This window comes from Cervus canadensis, chromosome 22 (assembly GCF_019320065.1).
Source record: "Cervus canadensis isolate Bull #8, Minnesota chromosome 22, ASM1932006v1, whole genome shotgun sequence".
Classification (NCBI taxonomy): Eukaryota; Metazoa; Chordata; class Mammalia; order Artiodactyla; family Cervidae; genus Cervus; species Cervus canadensis.
The window spans coordinates 36330754-36354908 of record NC_057407.1 but is presented as its reverse complement, the minus strand read 5'-3'; the positions used below and the strand labels follow the sequence as shown (position 1 = coordinate 36354908).

Sequence of the window (24155 nt, the reverse complement as noted above, 5' to 3'; positions counted from 1 at the left end):
TCATTCTCTGCCATAAGTGCAGTGTCATGCATATCTGAGGTTACTGATATTTCTCCCGACAATCGTGATTCCAGCTTGTGCTTCATCCAGCCCGGCATTTCTCATGATGTACTCTGCATAGAAATTAAATAAGCAGGGTGATAATATACAGCCTTGACGTATTCCTTTCCCGATTTGGAGCCAGTCTGTTGTTCCATGTCTAGGAATGGGCACCACCTGGACTCCTATATTGGTTCTGCAGATGTTTTTGTTTATGATTAAACTGACTAGCTTATTAGGCAAATAAGGTGATCATTGTATCTGTGGGATCGGAGAAGGGTGATGACGGTGGCTCTGAATGAAGGGGCAAATTTCCATTCGTCCTCTATGTCAGACGGTAATTCTCTAAGTTGGAGAGGCGGTCTTGCACCATGAAGCTAGCACATGCATGCCCTGTGTTTGCTGTCACCTGTGTGTATCCTGGCCATGCAGGGGGGCAATGCATGAGAGAAGAGGACAGTTAAGAAAAACAACTACTGCTCCTCAGAACTCTGGAGTCTTCCACAGCAAGCTCAGATTTCATGCTAGGCTGGCACATGCTAACTACTTGTTCAGCCTAGAATACATCACTTCTCTCTGCCCATCCATGGGCTCCCAGAGCTAAGGAGACAATATCCACTTCTCCTGCCTCACAGGTTATTGTGAAATAGAAACAACACTGTCAGTACATAAGATTTATTGTTGACTACCTGCTCTCCACTAAGCACTGAGCCAAAGGCTTTACATGTACCCTTTCACCAATCCTATCCACAAAACTGTTTTGTACATGAGAAAAAAGAGTTTTGAACCATTTAGACAGTTTGCTTAATTCTGCATGGCCAGTAAGTGGCAGAGAAGGAATTCAAACCCAGGCTAACTGACTCCAACACCTGAGCTCTCAGCCCTACAGCACCGTGGCTGGGGTGCTACAAGCTAAAACCCTGAACAAATTAAAGACTCATTTAAGAGATCTTGGTAGCTAACTGTGTGGTTATGGCTTGTCAAGCACGTGCATGTCACATATCTCATCCTATGAGGTAGTTAATGACAGGTACTAAAGGAGAAATTTCTTTCTTTCAGCACATGCTATGATTTTCTATTTAGAAATGAGACACTTAGTCTACCAAGTGTCTCTGCAGGACATTGCTGGGCAGTGCCCACTGGCCCATGTGGATGTCAGTACAGATCAAAGACACAGCAGGGAGATTTCCAAGGAAGGCTGGGGGAGACAAGCAAAGGCCCGAGGGATGGAACACGGTTCTGAGTCTGCAAGGCCTTGCTGAGTTGCTGAGTTTCCCAAGGGGAAAGGTGCCCCTAAAGTTGCACCACAGGATCAGCACAGCCTTGCAGCTCTGCCCTCATATGACCCTACTGGGACTCAGAGGAGCAGCAAGAGCCTTCCTGGGAGAGGGAACTGAAAGGAAAAAAGGAACTGAGAAAACAAGCCAAACGCCCCTACTTCATGGTTCAGCCAAGGCCAGTCTTTCCCCTCCCCCAACACCCTCCTTCCCAGGTTGAGGCCCCAACCTGACAGAGCAGACCCAGCACACAGCACCCCTGCCCCCTGCCCCGCCAACTCTGCTTCAACTGCACAATCGAGATCCACTCTGCTCCCCAAGAGAGGACCCAACAGAAGAAACACAAACCCATGGCAGGGAATTTTCAACAAGGTTATGAATTTCACCAAATGCCCATAGTGAAAGCTTAATTTTGATTACCTGCATTTGGTGGAATTTTGTCTTAATGCTTTCTTATTCCCCAAAGGCACAAAAATCACTGGCCCCAAAGTACTGGTATTTCCAGGGGTCTTCCCAACATTACTGCACACACAGTTTCAGAGATTTTTATTTTTTCTCAATGCTGTTGGAGGACCTCAAACTAACTTGGAGATCATGGTGGGTACCTTGACTGTGGATCCAGTTCTAAAGTTTTACTGTTTGTGTTCTGAATTCTCATCAGTGTTGACTGTGAAGAGTTTAGAACTTAAAGAGGAAGAAAGCGAGAGACAAATCAGGAGATCCAGGTTTTCGTAGTGGCTACGGCAGCGTCTAACTCTCTGATTGAAGTTAGAGATGTAGAGATAGCATTTCATGAGCCAAGTAATCAGAGACTGTAAGGAGAGACAGATTACTTTAGGTCATCTCAAGGCAGGTCCAACTATTGTCACCCCTGCAGGGGACAGAGGGGCTGCCCTGTGACCTAGTCAGTCATCCCTAACCTTCCCAGGTCTCAGCTTCCTGCCTGTAACACGTGAACTTCCTCCTTTTTAAGTTCTTTCCAAATCTGCCTTTCACTTTCCCGGTTCTCCTATCCCCCACCGTGACAGCCCCCTATCAAAGTGTTGAGAGAGATCCTGACCTAGAATGAGAGTTTATTTTAAGCTTGTTGTTAATTTATTATTCACTCAGCACTTTAGAGCTGGCACCCCATTATTATTTTCTAAACAACAGCTTCCCGGTTTGGAACTGGGTTCATTATCCTTTGCCCTCAGGTATGCCTCCCCGCCATCATCAAGGCAAATCTTATTTCATTTACTGCCACCCTGGTCATGAAGATGCACTGATTAATATTACCACTAACCTTATAAATCCATCCTTTCTGGAATTTACTCCCCTGCTCAGTTTAGGATCATTAGTGAATTTAATCAATGCAGGCTCTCCATCGCCATCAAGATGATTAATAAACTCACAGGAAGCCCAGGCTCCTCTGGGACATTTCACACGGCTCTTCCTTACCCCGCGAGGATGCAGCAATAATTATGCTCTGCTTGCAGCCCACCAGGCAGTGTTCCCACTCCATTCATTTCCTCCAGACTTCCTTCCTCCTCTCCTACCTTGTCTTATAAATGGCACTCTGGAGCCCTCCCCTTCCATTTTCACACCAAGACCCAACTAAAATACCACCTCTCTGTTAGGTATTATCAAGTCCATCTCCCTTATTTGAGGGAAATGGAGACCCTGAGATATTTAATAATTCAGTAGTTATCAAACAGCCAAGAAGTGGCTATTAATGGATAATTTTCTCAAACAGGTGACATGTGAGTCAATTAGTAAATTGCAATAAATTCAATTGACTAGCTAACCCACAAGAGCCCAAGGATCTTGATGGAGAGAGACACCAGGTGAATGCACTTTGACAGAGGAAAAGGGAGGCTGGAGGAGTCGGGACTGCTGTCCGGCTCAGCTGGCAAGGTCACTGCACAGTCGAGGCAGCAGGCACAGTGGTCACGGGTCTGCCAGCCTCTGTGCACTCTCCGTCTGCCTTGAAACTCTATCTTCCCATGCTGGGATTTCCAGGGCATGGAATACTTTTCATTTATTCCTCACATGGAAGAAGCAGTTTCATTTTATCTGCCCTTGTTATCAACTGCCCTTCCTCAACTGGCTACTCTGCCTTATCTGAAGAGCTAACTTCCCACTTTTCACACTTCTTTCTCCTTTTGTAACTTTCTTAACTTCCGGATTGTTCTGTTCCTTTATTATCTCTGCCATCTCCTGTTTACCAAAACCCTGTGTCTTCTGAGGGGTTCGTGGTCTGAGTGAAGCTTTTCCTTTTTTAAAGTCCATCATCTTCTCCTTCCCTTCTCAGAAGCTCAAATGTCATGCATGAAACAAGCAATAACAAAAACAATTTCCTACAGTCATGCCTTTACCATGGAGAAGTGTTCTGTGCATCCACCCAGCCATGTCGCTGGTCAGGCTCAGCGGATCTGAGTGCTGCACATCAGTGACAGGCCTTCCCCACAGTCACAGGCATTGCCTCTCAAACAAACTGGGCCCTTGATGAAATCACTATCTAAAAACCAGGATCTATCAGAGGAAGGCATCAAGTACCAATTAAAATGTAGTTAAAAATAAAAATATTGCTTTAGGCCTGAGACGTGTAGCACTTGCACCCAGGGGAGTAGGGGAAAGTTCACTGCACTTCTTAGATGGCTCAGCTGTGCGGTGAAGGTAAACACGGATGGCAGCTGTCTTTCCCGGCATCTTCTACAACAATACCTATTACTCATAGGACTGTAAGGACTTCATGAAAATAGTGGAAGCAGAAAATCAGGGAGGGAAGTAAGATGTGGTGGTGGTGGTGGGGTAATGGAAGCAAGGCTCTTAAAGGGAAACTCTAGTGCCTTTTTCCTTGGACTTGACAGTCCTGGGCTGTGAAAGAGGGAGGAAACCGGCAGTGGCCCCAGGGCACAAGAAATCAAAAGCTGGAGGGCTTGGTGTCCCCTCCCAGGCCCTCCAGTCCACCTCCTTCACTTTACACTTCACCAGCTCCACCCTCAGCACTCAGAAAAGAAAAAAACTATGACACAGTCTCTTTGCCACAGTCCTACTTTAAATCCTCACACTGTGCTGGAAAAGGAGAGAGGTGATGGGGAGACACTTGTAGGGGACTCAGACTCACTTTCCAAAGGAAATGAATTTTGTAAATTCCAAAGCTTTCATGAAGAAATGGTGGGATTCTGGGTCAACAGTGACAAAAACTGATAGAAGAATAAAAAGTTGACCCAGTAACATGAAAACTCCCCCTGGCTTCCCTGCGGGTGATATAACTTGTGGCAGTTTAGGCTTTTCTTTGCAAATGGGGCATCTGGGGTTGGTAAATGTGGTGGCTGATTTGGGCCACTGCTTCCTTTCACCCAGGCTCCTGTGGTTTCCAGGCTGACAGCCCCACTGCTTACTTGTTCCCAGTGCGGGGACAAGACAATTCAGCCCTGTGGCCTGAAGGAGGGCCAGCAGGGAGCTTTCTCACTGTCCCCAGATGTCAGGAGCAGGGAGTTCCCACAGAGCTTTCAAGTCCAGCCCCACCAGCCTTCTACGCATGACCTCCGTCTCATGATGCGCCTGCCAGCCGTTAGGATGGAGGTGGGCCCCGCTCTCGGGCAGGCACTGTGCCTGGCACTTCACTTATTTTACCTTACGCAGCTTCACAAACATGGGGTTTTCCTAATTTAGAGGTGAGAAAAGAGATGCAGAGGGGTTAAGGAACTGGCCTAAATGAGAGCTAGGAAGTGATGGACTAGGACCTGGAATGCAGCCACAGGACTGGGCCCATGCCCTGCTTTTTTTGTGATGCTGGCCACAGTGTCAGCACCGGAGATGGAGGCGGGGGAGGGGGGCACGGGGGCTAGCGGCAGTAAAAGGGTCACCCTGTCAGCGCGTGAGCTGGTCAGCCTCCATGCAGACCAAGCAATGGGGACATTTTCATTGACCTCTTCAGGCTCCTCTAGTCTAAATATCTCCTATGAGCTGTCCAAGGTGTTCATTTTCACACAGACCTTCCGGAGGGTGAGTCATCATGCCTGAAGCCCTCTCCTACTCTCTAGGATCCTGAATATTCAGTGTCTTCTTTCCCTTCATGCCTGAGCTTACGTCTCAATCTTTTGAGGATTCTGACAGGACTTGATTTTTAGTCTGGCTTTGACTATTTAAGGAAATTATCTTGGTGCCTTACTGCTGAACATGATGTATTCAATCCTAATCACATTTATAAGAGCTATGATTCATTGAATACCTACTGTGAACTAGCACCGTGATGATCACTTTACAGGAATCAACTCAGTCAGTTCTTATCCCTATTGAACAAAGCAGGTGATGGATCCTCCCAAGGGCTCCCTGCTCAGGGACACCTCTCGTTGCAAGCGGGAGAAGCCAGAGGAAAGTGCTTCACATGTTTCTTAAGTCTCTGTGAGGACAGCTCTCAGCTGCTTTAGCAGGTGGACTGAACAAGCCCAGCAAACCCCTTACAGGGAAGAAAGTTCTGGGGTGCCTGGGGCCCTAGAAGACACACAGCCCTTGGTGCTCTTTGGAAAAGTCTGCAAAGAAGAAGATGGCAAAGAGGAGTTTTCCACTCAGCTCCAAGTCCTGCTAGAGATGAACACAGACCAACAGTCTGGCAGCAATCCCTCTAGGGAATCCTGAGTGCATACAACACACACACACACACACACGCATGCACTCACACACACACACACACACACGCATGCACTCACACACACACCCCAAAGCATCTCCATGTCCTTTCCATATTTTGGGTCACTGAGCCCCATTTCCCCAGATGAACACAGTACAAGTTTTCTGCATTTTGCTCTGGGTCCTGCACTATCTACATTCTGTCCACCACGTCTGGATCGGTTCCCTCTTTCAGTCTCCTTAAACCAGGTGAAGCTCAAAATCCACATGACAACTGTCTTCGAAAGCTCATCCACCTAAAAGGCATGCTTGACTTCTGTTTGCATTGTGAGTCTGTGACCCCTCTTGGGGGCCCCTTCACAAACGATGCCAGTCTCCCCCTCCAATGAGCGGCAAGCACAGGAGGCTTCGTACACTAACAAATGTGCATCCTCTCAGTTATCCAGCCCCATCCGTGTCCTGAGAACTCCTCCCAGTGCCTGTTGGCTTAACAGACAACGAATATGGCTGCTTCACTGGAAGAGCCCCATCAATCTACTAATGAGTCTTTTCCCTTTGAACCCATGGTTGAAACTGAAATCAGATTCAAAATCAATAGGGATCCCTTAAAGTCATGCTCATAGGAAGAGCTTAAGGGTGGAACAGGCCTCCAAACCAAACTGATTGTCTAAGAGTTCTCAGTCTGAACCATAAAGATTATAGAATTTAAGAACAAGTGGGGCTATAGCACCAGCAGGGGGAAGATTTGACAAAGCTCTGAGAGCAGCCAGAGGCAGAGCTGGGACTTGTGGGTCCAGGGTCTGGGTCTCTTCAACCACCATCCTATCTATCCCCCGTCTCTCCCTTTCTCACCATACACTCCCAGATCATACAACAGGTGCAGAAATTTCTTTAGCTCCCTTATTCTCCAGGCTGAATGGCTGAGATGTCAGAAACTAAAGCCACCAGACAGCTTGAGCTCCCAAATGCTCCAAGTTGTCAATATTGGGAGAACATCCTAGAATAAGGTGCAGAGCCTAAACTGCTTCTCCTCCTGAGCAGGACAGGCTTTGTGACTTCCTCTTTGTAAAGCTCACCTCTGCATAACCAAACAGTGCTCATCAATTTCTTGAAAAGAAACATCTGTGGCTTCCGTTTCAATGGCACAAAAGTCATTCTTGAGTCAGAGAAAAGATTCAAGTTACCTGGAAATACTTGTTCCTCAGAAAATTTCCAATGTCAGAGACCCCAAATTCAAATGAATGATGTACTGAGGGGCCTCTGAACTTTTACAGAAGTAAAATTCTTCATTTTGACCCGAAGGATATATACTGTGAGTGGGGACTGTTCCCCTAACTCAACTTTCAGAGAAGACAGAGTAGGTGCTGTCTTTAATTCATTTAGTCACATAACTGACTCTCAACTTCATTTTTGCATGAAGAAATCATGTAACATTAGATAATCCCCAGGTAGTTTTCATTTGGTAGTGAATATGTGAACTCTTTTTCCTGCACTAAATTTATCTGCTAGTTTAGGTTTTCTTTGAAGAAAAGCTGACCTCAGCTCTGCCGTCTGGTTAGTTCTGTCTTCAGGTGGTGGTAAGGAAATGGTTCTAAAACAAAGCTGGGACACTGCGGAAGCCAGGAGGGGAGAAATGACTCAAGTGCCACCTCTTCCAGGCAGGAACCATGACTGCTTCTCACCTTGCAGGCATCTCCAACTTTTTTTTAATCAAAAGAAACAAAATCAGTTGTCTCTCTAAATTTTGCTAATTCACAGAGCATCTTCACTTATCAATGCAAGTACTGAAGTGAACAGCAAGAGAGTAGTTTAACTGAAAAGATTTGTGTAACCACATTCACAAGTAAACGGCACTCTTATCGGGCTCTGACACACGGCTTGCAGTGAATTGCACAATTTGAGACGCCAATGGGACCCAGTGTGCCGCCCTGATAATGTTTACAACACTGCTCATTCTTCCTGCAGGACTCAAGTTTCGCCTGTCTAACCCACTGACAACAGGAAGAAGTCTGCTCCTGACATAACCCTTGCTAAATTTATATCCCATGTGGACGAGTGTGGAATTTCTGAATGTGCTTGTCAGGAGACCTGCATAACAGCTCACTGTGTGGAACGGTGAGCTTCAGAAATGGGGCAGTGAGGCAGGCAGGGTCCCTTATTCATGAAATCAGAGTGGGAAATACAGTGAGACACTATTTGATTTGATGGTATTCTAGTTCATCCCAGTTGCTCTTTATATTAGCCACGTGCAGTAAAAACTAGGTTCAACAGGACACTTGGTGACAACCCTGAGAACTGAAAACTAATCCGAGAACAACGGAGTCTCTGTGGTATTTGGGAAAACAAAAGGTGTGTCTTTCTGAGCCTCTGTTTTCATCATTTTACAAACTGTGGCTACTGCCTGTGTATAACATAGCTGTACACACATGAAACTTCTTTTCACATGCCATGGTCAGAGTGAGTCACTTCAAGTGGTTCGGTCCCGACTAAAGCCTAGGGGACCACAGGAGCAGGGGCACGCAAGGCAGCCTCCTTCTCCTGGAGACACAGCCTGAAAACACAGCCACCTCCGGCGACTGAGAAGCGACACCACAAGAGGGCTGCCCTGCAGGGAAGCGGCATCCAGCTAGGAAGAGGACTCCGAGGACGCCGCTGCAACAGGGGGACGTTCAGGATGTGCTCTGTGAGGCGCCTGCCGTGCAGGGCGTTCTGGGCCCGGGGACGGGTCCCCGCACCGTGGCTGAGAGCACAGCGCTCAGCACGTCCTGGCTCCTCCCGCGGCTCCCCGACTCCGCCCGGCTCCGCTGCGGCTCCTCCACCCATCAGACGGGACGGCAGCGCCCACCCTGAAGCGCTGCTTTGAGAATTCAACTGAGATGACACAGGAAGCCCTTGCAGAGTGTCTGGTACCTAAAAAGTGAATGTAAAAATGTGTATAGAAAATAACCTACGGGTGACTGCCAGTTACTGCTGACTTCTCTTTTTTGTTCTCTTCTACTACTTTCACCAATGAAAATATACCAAAATTAATTATGTGAGAGATCAGGATACACAAAATGATGGTGCCCTGGACTGAGTCAGGGTACTGGAAAATATGCTGGATTAAGAGTGTTCTTAAGGGTCCCATCTCAACTCCCTTGTTTTTACAGATGAGGAAGCCGAGGCCCAGAATGGCCACCTTCACCACAAGACCAGGCAAAGGCAAAGACAAAAGCCTACCTCTCTCACAGTTATGGTTGCGTGTGATGCACTGGTGTAAACTGAGCCATAAACAAAAGCCTGCCTCTCTCACAGTTATGGTTGCGTGTGATGCACTGGTGTAAACTGAGCCATAAACAAAAGCCTGCCTCTCTCACAGTTATGGTAGGGTGAGAGGCACGGATGTAAACTGAGCCAGTGAGGAGAGGAGGCGGGGGTCTACAGTGAATGAGGAGAATCAAAGTAACTTCCAAGGATTCCAGTTTGGGAACTTGGAAGAGTGAAGACCAAAATGGAGAGGTCATGAGGGAAGTTGCTTTGATGCGAAGGATGTGAGTTTCATTTTGAATGTTGTCAGCTTTGAGGCACATCACAGTGGGTTCCACCTATGGGCAATCTCAGACACAGACCAAGAGATAGGCAGTAATAAAGATGCAGGAGAGGATGGCATGGAATTAAAAGATGAAGCTGTGCTCAACAAACTTTTCAAAGTTCAAAGAACAGATCACAGTGGAAAAACACCAAGAGATCAAGGTTGAGCTGAGAGGGCCAGCTGAAATTAAGAAGGAGGGAAAGAAATTATATTGAAGCAGAAGAAGATTTGGGTAGAGGATTCAGTGGCTTGGTTTCCAAGTGGGCATAACCATCAAGTCTGAAATTCAGAGGAAGGTCAGGGAAGATAAAGTTGCAAAAAGAAATCAACCATTCTTTGGCTTCAACCAGAAGAAAGTCAGCCGGGATTTTAAAAAGTGGTTTCTGAGATGGGAAAATGAAACTGCCTGAGTTTCTTATTCAACAAATGAGTCTAGGAAATAAAGTAAGATGGTATTTGATGATCACTGAGAGAGATGGCAGAGCAAAGTAATGGCTTATTCAAGAAAAAGGGTTCTATGAATATTTGAAAGCAGAAGGGGAAAGATGAAGGAGGAGAGATTAAAGCTTTTGGGAGGTAGAGGATCAACCCCAAGTAAGAGTTCTCAGGAGGCCAAAAAAAAAAAAAAAAAAGTGCAAGAGATCAAGGCAACACTGGAATCACGAGCATTAAATCCTCAAGACATCTCTCCATCCTGACACCTGGAAAGATTTGAGTTTTATGTATTTTGGGGTTTTTCCCAAGTCTTAAAAGATATTTACAAGGACTTGAAAATTGCACTTACATTTACTCCTCATTTTATTAAAGCAACTGTTAATGGCAAACTGAGGATTAGGTCCTCCTGCTGAAGTGTGTCTGTCTCACCCCAGTATTCAGAGCTGCTGTCACTTCATTACCTTTGTCTTTATTTACTGAGAGAGTTCTTCCCTCAACTGCAGGAAGAGAAGTCTCAAATGGGTTCTTTTAACCCTGTCTCCCGGCAAGGTGTATAGAGTCCAATGTACAATAGGAGCTCAATAAATATTGACTAGATGGGTGAATAAAGGAATAAACAAACCCAGAAAGGGCAGTATATTCAAGAGATAACTCAATATTTTCATCTTCTCTAAAAATGAATCAGGAAGTTTAGTAAGCAGATTATTCCCTAAACATCATTTGGTTTTTCTTGAACACATTTCCAGTACCTTAAATGGGAAAAGAAAAAAAAAAATCACACCTTCCCCCCAAAGCTATCATTAGATAACATCACCAACTCAATGGACATGAATATGAGCAAACTCTGGGAGATAGTGGAGGTCAGGGAAGCCTGGTGCGCTGTGGTCCATGGGATCACAGACAGTCGGACATGACTTGGCAACTAAACAAGATTGTAAAGTACTTTCAACAGAGTTTGATACCTTTATTGTTACCTACAAGTATTATTCCACACTGTACTTCCTCTAAAAGTCCAACTTTGTAAGATATTTTGTTTGCAATGCAATTAGGTTACTGATTAGGCTTACATTTTTATAGCTTTTTCATCTAAAATCCTTACTACTCACCCAAAGCTCTAAACTCCAAGATCCAGGTGGAATATTATCTAGAATATATTCCATAAATACCTGTTCAGTGATTAAATAATGTTTTAAGATTAAAAATGGTCTCACTGCCATTGTTTCATTTCACTCCCATACCAGCTCTGTGAGATGGATGTTATCCTGCACCCCATTTCACAGATAAGAAATCTAAGACCTGGGAAAGTTAAGCATCACTCAGCACCTGCAGCTCAGACGCAGGCCCCCTGATGCCCTACTGCAGTCATTTCTTTTACCTGCTGCTCCTTCTAGCTGTGATTTTTCTTTCTTTTTTTCATTAGGGAAGGATGATCAGAAGCCCTGGAGAGAGTGGTTCCTTATTGCAGTTATGATGACCATCTGCTTCATCTTGTTAATTTTTTCACTCATTTGCAGAATGTAGGTATTCTTTTTATTTTGGGTGCTTTCACTGGGATCTGAATATTGAATTACATTCTTGCCAGGCATCCACTGGATGGAGGGCTCTTGTTAACAGGTGGAATCTACAGTGTTTTTGTGTCTCCCTGGACAGCCTTTCCAAGATGAGTGTGGACTAAATAAAAAACTGGGAAACAGTAGGTGATTTACAGAAACTGGACAGAGCTCAATATAGCTTCAGTCACTGGATGTCCCCTTCTTGAATTTGCCAACAGTCTGCTAATTTCTGTGAAGGTTTTGCATCTGTGTTCTTTTGCTTCCTTGACTGTCTTCCACTCAGCCCTTGGTTGCTTCTGTTGAGCCCACAGGGCATGTCTGTTACATCTCAGGGAATGGAAGGCAGCCCACTGGATGCTGAAGTCACCACAGTGCCTCCTGTGTTATGATCCCCAGTTATGAGGTATCAACTCCCGGCCTGGCCCTCTGTTATCTGGCCCCAGAGTAGCTGATTGTTCCCACATTCTACAGTATCTTACAGATTTGGCAGCCAATCCTAGAGCCTGCCAAAGCCCCCGTAGGAACTTCTCAACCCTTCTGGCATCTAGGAAGGTCAAGTGCCACTTAGGAGGCTGCAGAACATGTTCTATCTTAGCTTTTTCATAGTTTAGAAAATGACTTTTAGGGGACTTCCCTGGAGGTCCAGTGGTTAAGACTTTGCCTTCCAGTGCAGGGGGTGTGGGTCTGATTCCTGATGAGTGAGCTAAGATCCCACATGCCTCATAGTCAGAAAACTAAAACATTTTTGTTTAAAAAAAAAAAAAGCAGCAATATTCTAACAAGTTAAAGACTTAAAAAATTGGTCCACATCAAAAACAAAAACCCTTACAAAAGAAAATGACTTATCTTAAACAGCTTCACTATTTTAAATGTTATATAAGATGGCATCTACTCATAGTCAGAAAACTAAAACATTTTTGTTTAAAAAAAAAAAGCAGCAATATTCTAACAAGTTAAAGACTTAGAAAATTGGTCCACATCAAAAACAAAAACCCTTACAAAAGAAAATGACTTATTAAACAGCTTCACTATTTTAAATGTTATATAAGATGGCATCTATACCGGGGGGTGGTGGTGGTGGCAGTTCAAGAAAGAGAAAAAAAAGCAGACGGAGAACCAGCACAGGGGAGGAGGGCACATCAGCATCACAGGTGACCTGGACCCCGCCACGGTCAGAAGGCAGGTCTGATAACACGCACCGACATGAAGCAGCTGCCATTTTGTCTTGCTTGGGTCAGAAGTCACATCAAAGCCTTGCAGTACCCCTAGATCTTCAACTATTATTACAAAGTAGGTACTTGGAAGTCTCTGTCAATGAAGATTTTGAATTTACAAGTTGGCAGGTTTGGGGATTAACCAGGTCAATGTTTAGAGTAGCTATTAAAGCCCAAGAAAGGCTGTTTTTGCTCATCTATCTCCCTCCTTTACTCTGTTTCAGATGCCACTTATGGACCAAGTTGTTTCCACCTGTTCCAGTGCCAAAAAGTAATGCTAACGATTTCTTAGTAACCATCAACAATGAGGTAATACTGAAGGTTCTCTAATGTCACATCTGCCCAGTGACCAACGGGTCCTGTCACTGGGTCACTCGTTTTCCATGTTACAGGAAAGGGCTCTTACCCAGGAGGCCAGATGTCTTCATGCTGCTTTAGTCACTCAGCTCTTCAACTGTTTTAATACATGTTCATTACAGTCTCTGAATATTGCAAAGGCCCTACTCAGTTATGAGGGTCCTCACCAGTCAGAAAACCTGAATTTTTATTTTGTATCAGCCATCTTTTAACTGGCCTTGGGCAATTCCTTCAACCCCAGGAGATGTGACTTCCTTTTCTGTACAGTAACAGGCATAGATGTGTCCAATGATCTGTTTAACTCTGAAGTTTTAAGAATTCATGTTTCTGCCCCTGACTACCCCTAAGTTTTTCAGAGGAATTTTTCCTAGTTTCTAAATATAAAGAACCATAGAGCAGGCCAATGAGTTCCCCAAATATATTTTTGTAGGTGTCGTTATGCACTCAGAACACTTAGATGTAATCACTCACTCACTTATCAACATGCGTTCAGTTGTTCTAGCATTAAGTGGGAGAAGTAATCCTTTCTCTAGTGAATTGACTTGGTCTCTTTGCTGAAAATAAGCTGTCCAGGTGTATGTCTATTTCTCAATGACTGTCTATCTGTATGCCTATACAACACTGTCCCGAAACTGAAGCTTTATTGTAAACCTGGAGACCAGGTAGTTTAAAACTTCCAAACATGACTGTTACAAGTTGTTTTGGTTATTCCAAGTCCTTTTTATTTTCATATGGCATGGCAGCACATTCCAATATTCTTGCCTGGGGAACCCAATGGACAAAGGAGCCTGGCAGGTTACAGTCCATGGGGGTCACACAGAGTTGGACATGAATGAAGTGACTTAGCACAAACTTCAGAGACAGTTTACCAATTTCAATAAAAAATGCTGCTGGGATCCTGATCAGGTGATTTTGGAGAGAAGGAACATCTTACCAGTAATGAATCTCTCATTCTGTAAACGCAAACATCTCACCTTATTTATTTAGATTTTATTTAACTTCTATCACCAAGGTCTTGTGCTGTTCAGTTGCTTGACAAATCTGTCCTTAAACTGAATGGATATTTACATTAGGGGCCAGGGGACTCTCTATAAAGAGCCAGATAGTATACGTTTAAGGGCCAAATGTTTATCATGCAGTCATCATACTGTGAAAGCAACCATAGACAATATACAAATAGCTCTGGACAATACAACTTTATTTACAAAAGCAGGCAGTGAGCCAGACTCAGTCCATGGGCTGCAGACTGCAGACCCTCATCAAGGAGTTTTCTTAACAAATTTAGTTTTCTCTTTGATAAAGTGACTCATGGTTGCATAAGTCAACTGGTGACTAGCTGTAGGGGAAGATGAGTTGATCAGACACTCACCAAAATGGATCACTGCAGGAGGCAGTGACCTTTACAGTTAGCAGTTTGGGTGTCTGGGGTGACTGAGCCAATGACAGTTACTGACCCAGCGAAGCGGAGGATCAAGGCTGGCCCAAGACCCACACCTGTGCTCAGTCCCACCCCTGTGGTCTCATTTACCAGGGGACCCTCTGGCTTGCTCTTGATAACCCACAGCTTTTCTGGAAGGCCAGTGTGCACCCCCCCACCCCCCCCGGGAAAGTTATTGCTTCATGTGAATTCGTGCTGTGGATCCCTTCTAACTCTGGCACAGTCATGCCTGGAAAGCACCTGTGGTTTAAGCAGCAGACTCAAGTTGTTTGTCCTGGGCTCTTAATGGCACATATTAATGCTGGTATTTCATTTCCCTTCAGGACCCCCAAAATTTCCTTGCATATTCTGAGGTTGGTAAAAGAAACAGGCTTAGCAGTTTATTCTGTACGTTTGAAGTTTGTTGTTAATTAAAATCAAGTCATGTACGCAAAAAGAACATGAAAAGGTAGACAGGTTGGTTTCAGAATAAGCAAAGGATTCATGTCAGAGCCCATCACTGCCAGGCTGCTCCTCTGGACAATACACTCTCCTCTCACATTTGGGGTGGTGGTGGTGGAGTGAGAGAGAGAGAGAGAGTGTGTGTGTGTGTACGCACGCGTCACTAAGTCGTATCCGACTCTTTGTGACCCCATGGACTGCAGCCCACCAGGCTCCTCTGTCCATTTTCCAGGCAAGAACACTGGAGTGGGTGGCCATTCCCTCCTCCACACTGCAGTGGGTCAGGTGAAAAACAGATCTGTGAGTGGGGGTGGGGGAAGAGGATGGGGCAGGGCTGAGGGGTTAGGGGGAGGAGCAGGGAGAAGTGGGAAAATGAAGTGTCACCTTCTGCGGCCAGTCCTACCGCCCACACCCTCCACCTGGGGGAGCAAGTGACTCAGTACAGAGCTGCCCAGGCTGGGCCCTGGGCAGCGGCGTCCCGGCCTCTGTCCAATCACAGCCTCTGTCCAAAGCATGGCCTGTCCAATCCACTTTGGGGGCCTCTGCTACAATGACGATGGCGGGGCCCTTTAGAGCTATTGACAAACCACCAGGAAGCCTTCCAATGATGGAAAAGAAACCCTCTGCTTTTCATCATTGCTAGCTCCTCTGAACTTGATGCTGGTACCCAGAGTCCTGGGATTCAGAGGATGGCTATCATCCTAGAGAGGCCATTATATACACTTTTGCTTGTCCAGGCCTGAGTCAGAGATTATTTTTTTACACTCAAGAGACTCAGGAAAGAAGAGGGAGGGAGAAAGGAGGGGGATGAGCTGGCTGAACAATAAAAAAGGCTCACTTAAAAAAGAAAAAAAAACGTATTCTAAGCTTTCCATTTGTTAAAGACTGGTTTCCAGCCATTCTTTGTTTCTACACTGGAAACTGGGAGAGTTCCTCCCAAGATTAAAGTAGATAACAAACCACTCAAAGTACATAAGGCAGAGAGCATGGCTGCTTGGTTCATCACTGCATATTCAATGCATCACATGGTGTCCAGTGCAGCGTCGTGCTAAGTCATCTCAGTTGTGTTCAGCTCTTTCCGACCCTATGGATCACAGCCCACCAGGCTCCTTTGCCAGTGCAGAGTACGTATTAAAAACATGCTGAATGACTTCTACACTGTTGGTGGGACTTGTAGGTTGGTACAGATACTGTCAAAAGAAGTACGGAGGTTCCTTAGACTAAACATAGAATTACCACATGACCTAGCAATCTCACTTCTGGGCATATATCCAGACAAAACTCTTAATCCAAAATGATGCACGCACCCCTATGTTCATAGCAGCATGATTTACAATAGCCAAGACATGGAAGCAACCTAAATGCCCATCGACAGATAAATCGATAAAGAAGATGTGGTACATATATACAATGGAATACTATCCAGCCATAAAAAAAAAAAAAAATGAAATAATGGCATTTGCAGCAACATGGATGCAACCAGAGATTAATATACTAAGTGAAGTAAGAAACAGAGAAATCTCACATAACATTACTTACATGTGGAATCTAGAATATGGCACATATAAACCTATCTACAAGACAGAAACTGTCTCATATACATAGAGAAAAGACTTTAGGGAGAGGGAGAAGATGAGGGAGATGAATGGGCTGGGAGACTGGTGTTGGTAGATACAAACGGTTACATTTAGAATGGATAAACAAGACCCTAACATATGGCACAAGGAACTATATTCAATATCCTGTGATGAGCATAATGGAAAACAATATAAAAACAACATATGTATTTGTATAACTGAGTCACTTTGCTGTGAAGCAGAAATTACCACTACATTGTAAATCAAATATACTTCAGTTAAAAATATGAAAAAAATACACTGGATGAGTAAAGGAGGCGGAGGAATACGATCTCTTACAGGAGGTTTATTTTTGTCATGAATTTTATAATTAATATTAGCATTATTTATAATAGCCAAAATAGGACACAATACCCCAATTTAGGGGAAGACTATAGTAAACTGTGAATAGTGTATGATGAAGCTATTCAAAATGATACAGCCAAAAAACATACAATCATGCTTCAGCATCTGCAGGGGGAATGGTTCCAGGAAGATTCTGTGGGTACCAACGTCCGCAGGTGCTAGAGTCCCTCATATGAAAGAGTGAAACCCATGGATACAAAGGGCCGGCTGTACGTAATTAAAAATACGATATGATGTTGCACAAAAAGCAATCAACTTAAAAGCTCTTCATGTAACTGTAAAGATAACTCAACAGCTAGAGAAAAGGGCTGCAGAGACAGTGGACTGTGCTTGGGAGGTAAGTTTATGGGTGTTTTTTGGTCTTCTTCCTACTTCATTTTCCATATTTTCTTCAGTGAACATTTACTATTTTTTTATGAGCAAAATGACTTGAAGCCAACTGTAATGAAATTCAAAGAATGGAAAAGTTCTCTAGAAAACATCTAAGGAAGGATGCTTTGTTTTGCAGAAAACTGGTTCCAGTGAAACAGAAATTGAAGTCATAAGTTATGTGGAGCAGGCTGGATTTGAGACCCTGGAAGACTCCGTGTTTTGACTGTCCCTGGAACATTCTCAAAATCAGCTCATGCTCACGAGCCTCAGTAATGACAATGGGAAAGTCTGTTTCCTAGCTAAGAGCAGTTTGGACTTTATAGGATACTCAATTTAGCTGTAAAATGATGCAACCAGACAAATCCCTGACAAGTGTGGATTCCTCCTCACAATCTCCTAACACACACTGGGTGACTGATTCGTCCATCCTGCCGGGTCTGATCTCTGCATGGGCAGCACCTCCTCACCGCTCAGTCGCCTGATCTGCATTACTCACCGCACACGTTTTTGTGTGAGAGAGACCATTATTAAGGCTAACGTCGGTTGTGTTTACTCTGGCAATCAGCCACCAATAGTAACAACCAACTAAAATATCAGGAAGAAAGCATTTTGTTCCATTCTGGAATGAAGAGTGAACTTGCATTCAAGGCTGTCTTTCCTACAGCAAGTGGGAGCCATGGTGCTTTTATTCTGAGTTCAGGAATACTTTTTCAAGTAATGTGTGGGTGTGGGGGTATGGGTGTGGGTGTATGTGGTAGAGGGAGACAGAGAGAGGGGAGAGAGGATGGGGGGAGAGAGGAAGGAGGGAGAGAGGTACAATCAAGTTAGCATCACTGCAGACAAACTAATTTCAAACCATAAGGAGCTAACGAATCAATCTATACCCAGTAAAGGGACAGGATTTTGTTTGAAGACTATATTCTCGAAGGCAGCCTTGATATTTCAGGAATACACTGAGAAAGGCACTGGGTGGAATTGTGTTGGAAGAGGATCACCCTATTAAGAATGACTTTTCTGAAGAGATGTCTGTTCACAAAGACTTCAGAGCAACTTGCTGGGCATCTGGTCAGGAAGGGCTGGATCAACGCCAGCGTCAGAGCTTCGGAGTGGGTCCTACACAGTGCTCACCAAACATCCCAACCTAGACAGGAATCCCACCTCTGACACCCTCACGTGCTGCTGGCGGTTTAGTCACTCAGTTGTGTCGGACTCCTTGCGACCCCTGGACTGTAGACCGCCAGGCTCCTCTGTCCACGGGATTCCCAGGCAAGAATCCTGGAGTGGGCTGCCAAGGGCTCTTCCCAGGTCTCCTGCTCTGCAGGCGGATTCTCTACCGCTGAGACACCAGGGAAGCTTGACATCTTCCTGTATTGTTTGCAACTAGACCCTGGGCAAAGGAGGGGCAGGAGGGGCAGCTGGAAACTGAAGGGACCCAAACAGTGCTGACTGTACAGCGCCCTGGAGCAGGAAGCTGAGGACTGGGAAAGGTCACAGGGCTCAGAACAGCCTCTGAGTGGGCCAGGGCCCCCTCTTTACATGCTTGTCATACTTGATTTAGTCAGTCAGGTCGATCTAAGAATGGGGAAGGTTGACTACCAAATCCTTCCAGGGGCTGTTTTCCTGATAAACATCCACTGCATCTGGCAGGAAACTGGGTCCAGGACAACAGGCATAGGGATCTGGCAGCTGAAAGTTACTGCCTACTTCCAAGTGTTAGAGAACAAATGTGCCCCACTCCCCATTCATATGTTAAAACTCTACACCCTACTGCGAAGGCATTTGGAGGTGGGCTTTGGGGGAAGATGCAGCTGGAACGCTCAGGAGTGGGATTCCTGCTCTACAAGGGGACTCCAAAGAATTTCTCCCCCATTTGATGATATGAGAAGTTGGCATTCTGCAGCCAGGAAGAAGACTCTCACCAGAACCCCAGCACGTTGACACAATGATCTGGGACTTCCAGTCTCCAAAACTGTGATAAATAAACTTCTGTTGTTTATAAGCCCCCTAGACTGTGTGCTTTGTTAAGGGAGCCAGGTGTCAGGAGCTGCACCAGACGCTATGCACACATCTCTCTAACCCTGAGAATCCACGTGGTCAGTATTATTGCTTCCATTTTACAGATGCAACCACTGAGGCTCAGAGAGCATGTTAGATAGGAAATGGCAGATCTGATAGAATGCCTGAAGAACTATGGACAGAGGTCCGTGACAATGTACAGGAGGCAGTGACAAAGATCATCTCCAAGAAAAGGAAATGTAAAAAAGCAAAATGATTGTCTGAGGAGACCTTACAAATAGCTGGGAAAGGAAGAGAAACTAAAGGCAAAGAAGAAAAGGAAAGATACACCCATTTGAATGCAGAGTTCCAAAGAATAGCAAGGAGAGATAAGAAAGCCTTCCTCAGCAATCAATGCAAAGAAATAGAGGAAAACAATAGAATGGCAAAGACTAGAGATCTCTTCAAGAAAATTAGAGATACCAGGGGAACTTTTAATGCAAAGATGGGCACAATAAAGGACAGAAATGGTATGGACCTAACGGAAGCAGAAGATAATAGGAAGAGATGGGGGGGGATACACACAAGAACTGTACAAAAATCTTCACGACCCAGATAATCACAATGGTGTGATCACTCACCTAAAGCCAGACATCCTGGAATGCGAAGTCAACTGGGCCTTAGGAGGCATCACTATGAACAAAGCTAGTGGAGGTGATAGAATTCCCGTTCAGCTACTTCAAATCCTAAAAGATGATGCTGTGAAAGTGCTGCTCTCAATATGCCAGCAAATTTGGAAAACTCAGCAGTGGCCACAGGACTGGAAAAGGTCAGTTTTCATTCCAATTCCAAAGAAAGGCAATGTCAAAGAATGTTCAAACCACTGCACAATTGCACTCATCTCACATGCTAGCAAAGTAATGCTCAAATTTCTCCAAGCCAGGCTTCAACAGTATGTGAACCGTGAACTTCCGGATGTTCAAAGTGGATTCAGAAAAGGCAGAGAGGTATCAGAGATCAAATTGCCAACATCCACTGGATCATCGAAAAAACAAGAGTTGCAGAAAAACATCCATTTCTGCTTTACTGACTACACCAAAGCCTTTGATTGTGTGGATCACAATAAACTGTGGAAAATTCTTAGAGAGACAGGAATAACAGACCACCTTACCTGCCTCCTGAGAAAACTGTATGCAGGTCAAGAAGCAACAGTTAGAACTGGACATGGAACAACAGACTGGTTCCAAACTGGGAAAGGAGTAAGTCAAGATTGTATATTGTCACCCTGCTTTTTTAACTTATATGCAGAGTACATCATGCAAAATGCCAGGTTGGATGAAGTACAAGCTGGAGCCAAGAGCCAGGAGAAATATCAATAACCTCAGATAGGCAGATGACACCACCCTTATGGAAAAAAGTGAAGAAGAACTAAAGAGCCTCTTAATGAAAGTGAAAGAGGAGAGAGAAAAAGCTGGCTTGAAATTCAACATTCAGAAAACTAAGATCATGGCCTCTGGTCCCATCACTTCATGGCAATAGATGGGGAAACAATGGAAACAGTGACAGACTTTATTTTTTTGGGCTCCAAAATCACTGCAGATGGTGACTGCAGTCATGAAATTAAAACACGCTTGCTTCTTGGAAGAAAAGCTATGACCAACCTAGACAGCATACTAAAAAGCTAAGACATTACTTTGCCAATAAAGGTCCGTCTAGTCAGGCTATGGTTTTTCCAGTAGTCATGTATGGATGTGAGAGTTGGACCATGAAGAAAGCTGAGCACTGAAGAATTGATGCTTTTGAACTGTGGTGTTGGAGAAGACTCTTGAGAGTCCCTTGGACTGCAAGGAGATCCAACCAGTCCATCCTAAAGGAAATCAGTCCTGAATGTTCATTGGAAGGACTGATGTTGAAGCTGAAACTCCAATACTTTGGCCACCTGATGTGAAGAACTGACTCATTTGAAAAGACTCTGATACTGGGAAAGACTGACAGCAGGAGGAGAAGGGGACGAAGGAGGATGAGATGGCTGGATGGTATCACTGACCCAATGGATATAAGTTTGAGTAAGCTCCAGGAGTTCGTGATGGACAGTGAGGCCTGGCGTGCTGCAGTCCTTGGGGTCACAAAGAGTCAGACATGACTGAGTGACTGAACTGAACTGAGAGGTTGACCACAAGCCCAGGTGAACCCAATAAGGTAGAGGGGATGGTCAGGAAACGCTGAAGCCCGGATGGGACCAGAAGGGCATTACCCTTGGAGAAGCTGCAAAGATGGGCAAAATATTTGATCATTCTGATTGATCTAGAATCTCTGTGAATGGTGTTCAGGAACCTGTACTAGTCTTACGTTAGGCACTCTCAAACAAGCATATCAGAATCACCTAGAGGAGCTATTAAAGTGAATCACAGTTTGTGATTGAGCAGTTCTGGGCGGCGTCTGAGAATCTGTGTTTCTCATAAGCTCTCAGGTGATGCCAATGCTGGTTTCCAAGCCCCAGTTTGAGAACAAGTGCCCTGGGTGATTCTGATGAATATCAATATCTGACATCCCCCCCCCGATAAAATAACAAAATAAACACGAAGGACACCCCTGGTGGTACAGTGGTTGAGACTCCAAGTTACCAATGCAGGGGACGCTGGCATGCAGAGTGGCAAAAATGAACACATACACCTGAAATGAAAACCAACAGCTGAAGGAGTGGAAAAGACTGGGGCGGGGTGTGGGCAGACCCAAACTACCCCCTTTTCAACTGATTTCTTGATGTCTGATTTCTTTCAAGGAGGGGTGTGTGTGTGTGTGTGCTGGAAACCTAGGACTGTGAAAACTGTCTCTAAGAGGCTAGATGAGAAGAAAGCCTCCCCGAGTGTGGCTAGTCCTCTGTTTGGAGAGATGCTGGTCTCAGACCTGCCTCCCTTGACCTCGGCAATAGCATCATCCAGGCACTGAGCCTGTATCCCTATCTGATATCGGGGTATGAGTGTCTGGGGTAGCAGAGAATAGACCATGTGTCTCTGTAGTGAGTTAGCCCCCAGTGGGTTTGACCCTTCCTCCTCCAGCTTGTGGAAGTCACACTCAGTCTTTGGGGACTGGTACCCCTCTTCCCCCGCCAAGCCTTCAAAGGCAGACTTGGGTTGATTCTGTCTCTGGGGCCGCATTCTGGGTCTCAGCGCCTCTTCTAGAGTGATTGACAGGGATCCTTAAGCTTTTTGGCACCAGAGACTGGTTTTGTGGAAGAACAATTTTTCCAAAGATTGGGGCTGGGGATGGGGAGGGATGGTTTTAGGATGATTTAAGTGCATAACATTTATTGTGCACTTTATTTCTATTATTATTACATCAGTGCCACCTCAGATTATTAGGCATTAGACCCCGGAGGTTGCGAACCCCTGCTGTAGGATGTACTATCCAGGATGATGGGGCTCATATGAAATGTATTTTTTATCTGCAGCGTCTGGGACAGTCCCTGACTCTTAGAAGGGGTAAGTGTTTACTGGATCCTTTTAAACCCTCTTGCCACCCTGGCACAGATACTTGCAAATAGCTGGAACTAAATAATATTTGGCAGAGGTCATCAAGGAGTAAAATAAAAGCATGGAGAAGAGACAGGTGTCTAATATGAACCTGATTGGAAATAACCAGGAGACCCGTGTGTGCCTGGCCACCTGGCTGAGGTTGCCTGGGTCTCTCTCTGCTGATGATGTGGCTATGTTTTAATGTGTAAGTTGCCATAGAAAGGGCTTCGATTATGAGTGGTGTGTTCTGTTTTCACTACCATGTCATGGCAAGTCACAGTGTGAGCACTTCACAGTAAACACCCTCATCAGCAGGTGGATTAGCTGTGGGCACTCATCTCTTTCCGTCAATTGCCAGGAGGGTGGACAGCAACCTTCCTCCCAAGAGCCTTTACAGTCACAGGCTCAGAACAAACAGTGGCTCTGCATGACAGCCTTTCCAATAAGGATTTCAGCCCCACCTCTTCAGTATTTGGGATGCGCTGGGGAGACTGGAGGGGGAAGGGCAGTTTGCCAGCAGCTCGGCAACCTGGGCCTTATTGAAATGCTTCAAGGCCTGATGCTGTTGATGCAGCCTGGGGAGGAACTCTGTGTGGGCAGAGAACACCCTGATTAAAAATCCAAACGTTTTCACAGGGAGGCCTGTATGTGTCAGGACCACCTGTTGGTGGAATTAATAAACCTTAGGTGCTAATTTGTTAAGGAAAAAAGTCGATATGTGGAAGTGAGAACAGAGAACCGAAAACAGTCTTTGGTGGCACAAGTGAAGGTGAAAACCTGATTAGAACAGGACTTCGTGTCAGCCCAAGTGTCTTCACCTGTGCAGGTATTCCTGCTTCCACCGACGACAAACCAAGTTCCAAAGTACAAACTTGTCGAAAACCATTCCCTTTTACAGACTGACCCTTGTTTCTCCAGCCAGCATCCCTTTTTTTAAGGCAACAGGTGTGAATGTAAACGCGGTTCAGAACGAGAAACCTTTAACACAATTGATAGTGAATTGTCCGACTGCAAACTGAACATGAGCACCTCTCACTTCCACCCCCAAATCTTGGCATTCTGTGTTCTCACTCTTGTCTGCATCATCTCTGAGCTAGGATCAACGCTGCGGCCTCTCAAAATCCTGGCCTCCTGTACTGCCTTTCTTTGAAGCATCTAAGCAAAAAGCGCGTCTGCAGAGCTCGGCCCCTGTCCAAAACGCTTAAATAACTCCAGCACCTTCAAGTTCAAGCTCCTTTTAAAACTAAGCCCCTTCTGACTTGGCACCTCCGTCATCTCTCCACCCACAGCGCCAGGGCGCACCCCTCTATCACAAACACCATGTCCCTCAAATACCTCCGAGCGTCCGGCAA

General features: G+C 45.2%; 1 protein-coding gene across 1 annotated transcript in view; it reads left to right on the top strand.

The window, feature by feature from the left end:
* Nucleotides 1–18012, top strand: part of IL5RA (interleukin 5 receptor subunit alpha) — a 38672-nt gene extending 20660 nt beyond the window's left edge. Inside the window, exons 10-12 of the mRNA XM_043443156.1 lie at nt 11357–11453; nt 12928–13012; nt 17430–18012. Of these exons, the coding sequence (XP_043299091.1) occupies nt 11357–11453; nt 12928–13012; nt 17430–17516 (269 nt within the window). The 3' untranslated portion in view covers nt 17517–18012. The remainder of the gene's footprint in view (nt 1–11356; nt 11454–12927; nt 13013–17429) is intronic.
* The last annotated feature ends 6143 nt before the right edge of the window (nt 18013–24155 follow it).